This window comes from Dicentrarchus labrax, unplaced genomic scaffold (genome assembly GCF_905237075.1).
Source record: "Dicentrarchus labrax unplaced genomic scaffold, dlabrax2021, whole genome shotgun sequence".
NCBI lineage: Eukaryota > Metazoa > Chordata > Actinopteri > Moronidae > Dicentrarchus > Dicentrarchus labrax.
The window spans coordinates 21,687,431-21,696,760 of NW_026136718.1; the positions used below are offsets into that span (position 1 = coordinate 21,687,431).

Consider the following 9,330-nt stretch of genomic DNA (forward strand, 5'->3'; position numbering starts at 1 on the left):
TTAGCCAAAGAACATCATATCCCATAATCCTTAGCGGTGTGTTGATACGCAGCGATGGCGGCTTCCAGGGTAGATGTGGAAGAAATAAGAGGACAATTAGAAGACTGTTTATCGAAACTTGGATTTGAAGTCTACCCTCTAAAGGTATCGTGGCACTCATTCATTTCTAATGTGAAGCTTTGACAGCAAGACGGACTTCAAAATGTGGAAAATACTAAGAAATACATCCAGTTGTTTCCCTGCAGCCACGACTGAGAAATGAGGAGTTGAAAAAGTCAGTAAACTATTGTAAAGGGGGTAAACATTGTTTATTTTTTCCCCCTCAATCTATGTAAATGATTATAAATTCTACTGTAAATGTGAGATAAATATATATTTCCCTACTGTGAGTGATTTCACTGCGTCCCTGTATGTTCACAGGTTGGTTGGTATAACTCCCTGCTGCCTCCCTCCCTCCGCCTGGCCTACCCAGATGACAGCCTGGCCATGGTGGTGCTCAGCACTCCTTCCATGTTTGAACAAGCCTTCCTGCCCTTCCTGGAGGAGAGGGGCTGCCAGGGGCTGTCTGACCCCATAGACCAGTGTGTCAAACACTGTGTCACCTCTGCTGTCTCCCAGGTGAGCAGTGTGAATGAATACCCCAGCTTTAACGTGGGGCAGACAGATACAAGGTTGTATGATTGGTTTGGGATAAGGGTGGGCAATTGTGGATAAAATCTTCTATTACAGTATGTGTCGTTTTTAATTATAGTGTCCATAGATATGTTTTGATACAATAAATTGTCTGGAAAGCTGTTTAAAATGACTACATGGTAATTAAATACCTAAAAAAAATATATATATATATATACACTGATGTAGAAATACTGCAAACCCAATATAACCATAACGCAGTCCTACTCACTGCTTTACAACATATTCACAATGGTCCAGTAACAGTGGGATTAAAAGGGTTTGATGCCACGCAAGGCTGGACTACCAACTGGGAAAGACAAGTGCACCAGCCACCAGCCAAATGCTGGTAAAATATGAAAGTAGCTGGTAGACACAAAATTATAATTTACTATTGAGTGAATTTAAACATTTGTGTGTCAGTGCCTGGTAGATGTTCACATTTTAAAAAGTAAATTTCCCATCCTGGCTCCAGACCTTCAGGGCCAGTGAGTGTGGTTTATTGTTTAGTGATTTAATAAATGGAAATATGCACCAGTAAAGCACAATATCAGCTGAAATGCTGAGTGTCTCATGACAGTCCTGTCCTCATTATCTCCTCTCGAGGCTCTGTCTTGATGATGCTTGATTTTGTTGGTGATATGGTCCTCATATGCTGCACATTCTTAAATATTCTTTTCAATTTCTCATTACCAAAAACAACTGGACCCACAATCCAGTGCAGGTAGTTCTGGTTGTCCCTGTGAAAAATAATATCCATTATAGCTTGTACTTGTGGGTGTTTGTGGAGGTGACTGGGTACAGACACCAAGGATGGACAGCACCAGGAACAGGAGTCCAATAGAGGCCCATTACAGCCCCAAGGCCCCATAGTGGTTTAAACCGGCCATGATACCACACTATAAACTGTATGGCAACAATCACCATGACAACGGCTCCATCAGGCTAAATCTCTGCCAAACTGGAAGCCTCATTGTGTCCAATTTCCTCACACTTAGATTAGATTATTTACATGATCAGGTTGTGACTCCTAAATATGTCTCTATCTTTATTTATCTCTCGCTGCCCTGCAGTGTTTTCCAGGTCAGGAGGTGGATGTGAGGTATGACTACGAGCTGCTGCCCAGCAGGAAGCCGAAGTTCTTGGCACAGACTGCTGCTCATGTGTCTGGAGCAGCTTTTTACTACCAACAGTCTGATGTCAGAGACCAACCCTGGGCTGAAAAAGTAACGCTTGGTGTTAAATTGTTAAATTCCAGGAGTTGTAATATATCATTTTGCAGCGTTTCCTTCCTTGTCTCCTCACCTCTGTTTTATGTATTTCCTCTGTTACCTGCAGAAGATATTTGGAGTGTGTGTGCATCCGAGGTTCGGGGGCTGGTTTGCCATCCGAGCCCTGTTGGTGTTTGGAGGTGTGATGGTGGGCTCTGAGATGGAGCAGCCTGTTCCTCCTGACTGTGTGCCTTCCAGAGAGGGCAGGATACAGCTGCTGGAGGCTTTCAACTTTCACTGGCAGGTACAAGACCTCAGCGCTGTAAGAAATAATACCTGTGACACACACAGTAAATAAAAACACCGGGATACCAAACTGTTTCATGTCAGAGACCTCCAGACAGATGGCCTTTAGATGAGAGACCCCCCATCTGTGGAGCTTTTGTTGTCAGTTGTCTGTTCACTCTGTGCTGTAGGTGGTGAGATGAGAATAAAGAGTGATACCTGCGCTGTTAGACTGTCTCTTTCATGAGGACATTGTATGATGCTAGATATGAATTCCTGTGCGTACCAGTGTATGTTTTAATGGGTTTTTATCATGTAATTTAATATATGATAAATGGAAATTAATTAATTAATCAGAAATTTTGCCTCCTCAGGACTGGAGGTACAGAGACATCATCCGTCCAGTCCAGACCTACTCTCAGAAACAGAAGGACTACTTTTCCACACTTCCTGCTAAGCGGTTTGATCTGCTTAAGACTTGGGGCTTGATGCCGAGGGAAAACGTTCCACCTGAGCCGACGTCAGACACACAGAGCCAGGTGAACGGACATGGCTGAAAGAGAAGCTGCTGCAGTATTGCCCATCCTCTCTGAGCACAAACCTCCACTGCTGGACAGACGTTTCATTAAATTTTGATTCAACTTTGATCGACCCAAGATCAAAGGTGTTGAACCAAGCTTATAAGGTTTTGTTGAAAGCTATTTGAAGGTAGAAGGGATACTTTTCAAGGACTTGGATATGGACATTTACTGCCTTATGGCTTCTATATGATGCATTTCATCATATATCCACACTATATATGTCCACACTACTAAGCATAGGTAGCTCCTCTCATGGAAACTTGAACATACTCAAATGTATGTATTCTTTAAACGTTTGTGCTGCTGTTACATATCCTTGTGAGTGTGTTTTAAACAATTTTATTTTAAAGAATTATTTTAAAAAAAATGTAAGATGGCACTTTCTCCTTGCTGCTTGAGCCCAAAAAACAAAAACACACAATAAAGACTGTAGAACAGAGTAGAAACATGGACTTTGACTTTACAAATTATATAATTGAAGTCAGTATCATAGAAATCCTGTAACACCAGCCTGCCTTGAATTTGTGTGCTCTACAAATGATATTCTGTTCACTTTAATAAAAGTTTCTAAGAAATAAATATTGGTCATATTTATCAGTGTTTTTGATATTTCATCCATACTTTAACTACTAACTAACATAAATCTGTTTATTATGCATTGGATATATATGTATAGAAGACGATATCTGCATGTTTATTTGGTAAGTATTGTTATCCATCCACCAATCTCATCTCTCACCAGTATTTATTGGTTCCATTGTTTCGTCTGTGTCCAGTTTACATGACGCTCAGCTTGATGCATTATAAATGTGAGCTGCCTCTGGCCCCCCAGCCTGGTGACAGACTGACTACTTTCAACTGTGACTAACCCCTCTGTTAGCGATTCAGCACCCCACACACTAAAGTGACCCTGGATGCACTCTGTTTGTCTACTGTAGGTCTATTTCTTTCTTTAAAATGTTTTTTAACCAAGTTAAGATACATTAATGCACATTAAAACCTAAAAGCTCCCTGAACAACCAGTGAACATCTGCATTGAGCAGCTCCACCGAGCAGCGAGGGCCTGAGGGGTGAGTTATGCTTTTCTTCTTCTGTCTAAAAAGGAACAAAAACAAAGTCGTTGGCTGTATCTATCAGCAGTTCTGCAGCAGAAAGTCAGTGCAGGTCAAATCTACTGTTACGCCTCTAGATGTCACTGTTCTCTTGGTAACGCAGAGTGAGATTTTGCTGCTGTCTCTGAAGCAGCTGCAGATGTTCAGCGCTCAGTGTTCACCACTGACTGCAGATAACCTGCCTCACATTATAAAGTAAGTATACCATCTACCTACTGTATATGTTCTCATACAGCTGATCTTGCACATATTACTTTCATTAAAGGAGTTTTACTCTCTTTACACTGAACCATCTATTGCTTCATTTCACATTTTCACTTCACTGAAACATCTTCTCTCTCTCTCTCTCTCTCTCTCTCTCTCTCTCTCTCTCTCTCTCTCTCTCTCCCCCTCTCTCTCTTACTGCATCCCTCTCCTCACCCCCTTCTCCCTCCCGTGCTACTCTCTCTATCTGTGTACTGAATCAGCATTTCAGAGCAGTATGCCGCAGGCCTGCAGAGAGGCAGACCATGGAGTTAATTATACTCCCTCAGATACTCGATCTCTCCCCTATCCCCCTCCTCTGTTGCTCTCTCCCACCTCTCTCTCTCCTTCTTTCTCTCTCTCTTTCTATATGTTTCTCTTTAAATGTATAGGTCTTGAAGTCAGTTAACTCTGCAGCTAGCTCCCAGTCCCGGCTAAATATCCAGGAAAAAACCCCACAATAGTCACATCCAAATAATATTTTTTTAAATAATTTATTTCCTTCCTTGCAGCTCCTTCATATTACATTACAGTTATGGTGCATTTTTTAGCATAGTCAAGCCCAAGAAGCAGAATCACATCACTAAAAGATGACTGTGTCGTATTGAGGTGCCTTTTTGCATGCCACATTTTCCAGAAGCAGTTTACCACAGGAAAGAACAGGCACAGAAAACTTTATTTATCTCTTCCTTGCTGTCTCATTGCATCCTTTCCTCACCCCTTTGATGCCTTCGGGAAGGTGTAGGGATACTTTTCTTTGGAGAAATCTGACAGAGTGAGAACCCCCAAGTAGTTCTCAGGGTTTGCGGAGTGAGAAGGCTGCAGGCTTTGTCCTCTGAGGTGAGTATAGCGGGCCTCAGCAGCTGTAGCTGAGAATACACTGATATCTAGTAGTCAAACATTTAGTCTGCATGTCCGGAAAGAAGCAATGAGACATGGGGAGCCAGCGAGGGAGGGTGAAAGAGGGGGATGCTCCTGATGATCCAGCTCCCTATTTCACCTTTGTTTAGTATCCTGCAGGATTCAGTTGTCTCCACGGCTGAGCTCTTGTGGCTCCTGTGTTTTTGCTGGACTGCAGAGGCAGTTCTGTACTTTGACTGTTGTGGACCCCAGAGGGTTACCAGCATTACCCCGCTACAGACCATAAACTACAAAACATAAACGGTTTCCACCACATAATTCACACAGGCACACATGAACGATTAGATATACATTCAGACTCTCAAATTTATGCCATATTTTGTAGTTTTAGAAAACGCTGCATTGAACAGCTTAGGAACTAGTCCCACAGCAAAGGCTTGTAAATCCAATAAAAGCTGGCACATGGCTGCTGATCGTAAAAGAAAATGAGTTTAGAATCAGTCTGTTAGTAGAAGCGATGTTAAAAGTCTACTGGGTGCTGCTCTCTGAAAATACAAAAAGCAGAAAGACATAAATGTTTGTGCACAGCAAGAATTACCCGGGTGCTGAGATAGTTTTGGGCAGAGATGAAAAAGAAGAGAAAGAAATGGAGAAAAAAAGATGAGTGGTGTTTTTATGAGTTGTGGATCAGTGAAGCAGTGTTATCCGCCCACAGACATCAGTTAACAAGAAGAGAGGGGAAAGGCCAGCAGCACACCAGCAACAGAGGAGGAACTGAGCACTCAGTGGAGGGAGGAAAAGTCCAACATCCAGAGAATTCAGTCAAATTTATAAATTTCATATGTGACTGTTTTGAAACTGAGGGAAAAAAAGAAACAGTAAACACTGAGTTTTCAAATATTACATAGAGATGGAGAGCTATGAGAAAAAAGAAAGAGCTTAATTCTAACTGTTCTCCTCTATTTCCTGAACTTACTCGGACAAAATAGTCTCATATTTTCTCACAGAGAAAAAAATTCTCTTTCTAAACCACATTGCCTCAGTATGTGTTTCCAGAGGTTTTAAATTTTTTTTAAAACCATCTCCTTATCAGTTTCTTGGATTAGCATAATTAACTAGTCCTCTGCCTCAGAATTCCCCCCAAAGCCAATTGGTTGTTGGCTGCGTTTGCAGAGGCCAATGGGGAGGCCAACGTGAGTGGTCAGCCAAGGACAGAGGCAGCCCAAAAGAGGGAGGGAGGTAGAGGACTGTCCGATTATCTCATGATCAGACGGGTTCAGGCGGTTGAAGTAGAGATTTCTCCTACACATGCTTGAACACTGAAAACCTCTATTAAATTGTTCGAAAAAACATCAACACTATTAAAATATGACAAAATCTGATGAATCCCAAATTATTACATTCTTCACCATCTTGCTCGGTGTTCTCTGTCCTCACTCCTCCCTCTTATCTTTTGAACATGCAAACACACACAGCTCATTTAGTCTGTCAGAATGACACGAGTTGGGCCGCTGAGTCCGCATGCAAACCGAAGACTCTCATTCCCACGATTAGCAGGCGACTGATGTGCAGCAGGCAGTGACAGAGCAAGTGGACATGGTTGTTCATGTAGTGGAAAATGCTTGGAGCAACCTCCCAGCTACAGGGACGTCCACATGTGTGTATATATAATCTTATGTTGCAATTATTTCTTCATGATTAAATGTAATGTTTGCATGTGTGGCCTCAGATGTTTGACACAGTTTGTCGATGTTGGCGAATGGAACGGATTATTCCTGTTTCTCTCAGGGGAAGAACAACATTCACCTGACTCCCCATCGTCTCCACTTTGAACCGAGCATCAAAGAGCGGTGTGACAGTCAGACAGGAGAGGAGGTTTAGCCCGAGCTAAGGTTCCCCTTACATAATCCACCCTTTTAGATTAGCTTCATTCCCCTGAGAATGTGATACATTTTAACCCTTTGAAAAAAAGAGAGAATCACAGCCTCACAGGATAGATCTATAGCAGAGACCTATCGAAGCTCTCTTCATTTCTAGGTTTAAAGATGATTATCCTTTATGACATGAAGTTTATGTCTTGGTAGATGCAGTTGGGTTGTTTTGGAGTTCACACTATACATCTTGCTGTCAGTCACAGCCTGTGGGAGCTTGAGTTATAGAGTAAATGAGTTAAAGCAAGCTCATGCAACTCTGGTAGGTAAAACATAGTGTAACAGTAGCACAATAGAGTAATAGTTATACAGGAATCTAAAATTAGCTTACATCGGCTAACATTAGTCACAATAAGCTGCTGGTCATACCATACCAAGACTGTAGCAGCAAAACCCCTGGGTGTATTAAAATGAAAGGGGGGTTTATAGTCTCGCTTTAAGGTTGGGCTAATCCTCTTCCAAGGGTTAAACAGATCAGTCTACTTTTAGGTTTTTTTTCTTCTGCTTCAAGGGAAACTGATTTTACACATTAAAGTCTGTTTACAGATGTACTTCTGCACATGTAAGAAAAAAATCTGGAAAATTGCTTCAGGTGATGTCACTTAAGTCAGTTACAGTTTGAAGTCTGAAGATGTGACCCTCGCTTAGATCAAATTCATGTCTATGCAACCAGCCCCCTCTTGGTAAAATTCTAAACTCAACACTTCATACTCACTATCCTTTACAATGCAAGTACACACCAATTTCTATTAACTGCCTCTTCCCAATCATACGTTTCGATCCATTTACACATATAAGAGGGTGCATGCAGGGGACCAGAAATGTACTATAATCTTTGTCCGAGCAACGTTAGAAATGGGCAACATGGTTTGGTTGTATCAGTTGTAATCAGTCTTTGGAAAAGTTTATTTCTGTATTTACTTATTTTTGATTCTATCAAATCAAGTACGAGATGCCACTTCATTGTGTTCAAACTGCATCCAGCAGAGAAATAAGAAGGCATCCACTGGCTGCAGATTAGTGGGGAACAACTGCATCAAAACCACACATACACGCATGAAAGGAGGTCTAGTGAAGCTTTACATGCAGATGGACTAAATAAGAGTGTTGATTTATTGTTTGTTTATAGTGAAGAAAATACTACAGTGCACTTACAATCACTATATAGAGAGGAGGGGTTTTCTTGCTCCTTCCTGGCTCTTACTGAATTATTGCAATTAGCTCCATCCCCTGCATGCCTGTTGGGCTGCCGTGGCTCACATGGTGCTACGGGCTAATTTATAGCTATGCATTAAGTATTACATCACAGCTGCCGATGAACTCTAAATCTGCCACTTATACTGGATTAGCTCCTCGCTACTTTGACTCTGCCCACAAGAAACTGCAAGGAACCACATTTACATCATCTATCTCTTTTTTCTTCCTCTTCTCTTTCTTTACTTTCTGTTTTCCCGCAGATGATCCTTGTGGAAAATGCTTGGTCACTTACTGACGTTATTCTTTTGCAACACGTCCTCCTGTGGCCTCTTACCTCCCTCCCTTGTTGTTTGCCTCGTTCCCTTTCACTTCTCTTCTTCACACCTCTCCAGGCCCCCCAGAGAGACCAGTTTGTTGTGTCGTGTTGCTGGGCTATGGAGGAAAATTATGCTCACTCTCGGTTATCATTACCTGTGATTACTCTCTGTGGGGTCTGTGGCACTCTCTGTGTGAGCGTGTGGGGGCTTCGAGACAGAGTAATAGCATAGTTCAGAGGGGCAGGGAGGACATTTTTCCTGTTTGACAATGTAGTTAGTAGACTTGGTACACTTTTCCCACTCACTAACTTGAGTTAAAGTGTACTCTACTGATTTCAACACCAGTAAACATCAAGAGCGCACTGAGTGTGCTATGGATTGAAACACTTCAGACTGATCTCCCCTGCTGGACATAAACCACGATAAACCAAAGAAGGGAAGCAGGGTTGAGAATTACTTATTGGCCTTAAGCATCAAGTTGTGTGTGTCTACCATCCACCCACACCATCATGCATCCCATGTGTTGCATCCTAACCATGGCATTATTACAGTGTGCTGCAGGCTTAGGGAAACACTAAATGCACCGTATAGATACTTTGTATATGTGTCTCTATTTATATATGTGTCTCTATGTATTATGATGTATTTTTATGTAAATTACCTCCGTACTGAGAGCTATATTGTATCGCTATTATCCAGTTTTATTGAGTCAATATTTCATGCACACGCACAGAGTAAAGTAGATTATAAATCCCCTCAAATTAAGTAAGGAGTGTTTCTCCAGTGTAGCCTTAAAGACAGAAAATGGTCTGGTGTGGAGCAACTGGGGACAGGTGATTTAGTCTGATTGGTAGCTTAGTGTCAGTGAGCAAGTAAGCGTCACTAAGCAAAATATCCCTTGTAATGGAGAGGGTCACAGG

The 9,330-nt window shown here is 41.9% G+C and overlaps 1 protein-coding gene across 2 annotated transcripts; it reads left to right on the plus strand.

Annotated features, from left to right (window-relative positions):
- Nucleotides 1–17: 17 nt before the first annotated feature.
- On the plus strand, nt 18–3,328 carry mmachc (metabolism of cobalamin associated C). Of its 2 annotated transcripts, none has more exons than XM_051377531.1 (5): nt 18–144; nt 421–618; nt 1,746–1,898; nt 2,011–2,187; nt 2,543–3,328. In XM_051377531.1, exons 1-5 carry the CDS (start codon nt 55–57, stop codon nt 2,723–2,725), a joined length of 801 nt encoding a protein of 266 aa, XP_051233491.1. In that variant the 5' UTR covers nt 18–54; the 3' UTR covers nt 2,726–3,328. The 2 variants fall into 2 exon arrangements, with proteins under 2 accessions (XP_051233491.1, XP_051233492.1); XM_051377532.1 differs by having other exon boundaries at nt 138–274.
- The last annotated feature ends 6,002 nt before the right edge of the window (nt 3,329–9,330 follow it).

Bases quoted from the DNA above. Each gene is read 5' to 3' on its own strand.
- mmachc (XM_051377531.1), top strand. From the start codon at position 55: ATGGCGGCTTCCAGGGTAGATGTGGAAGAAATAAGAGGACAATTAGAA. The intron at 619-1,745 runs GTGAGCAGTGTG...GCTGCCCTGCAG, and splicing joins TCACCTCTGCTGTCTCCCAG to TGTTTTCCAGGTCAGGAGGT. The intron at 2,188-2,542 runs GTACAAGACCTC...TTGCCTCCTCAG, and splicing joins CTTTCAACTTTCACTGGCAG to GACTGGAGGTACAGAGACAT.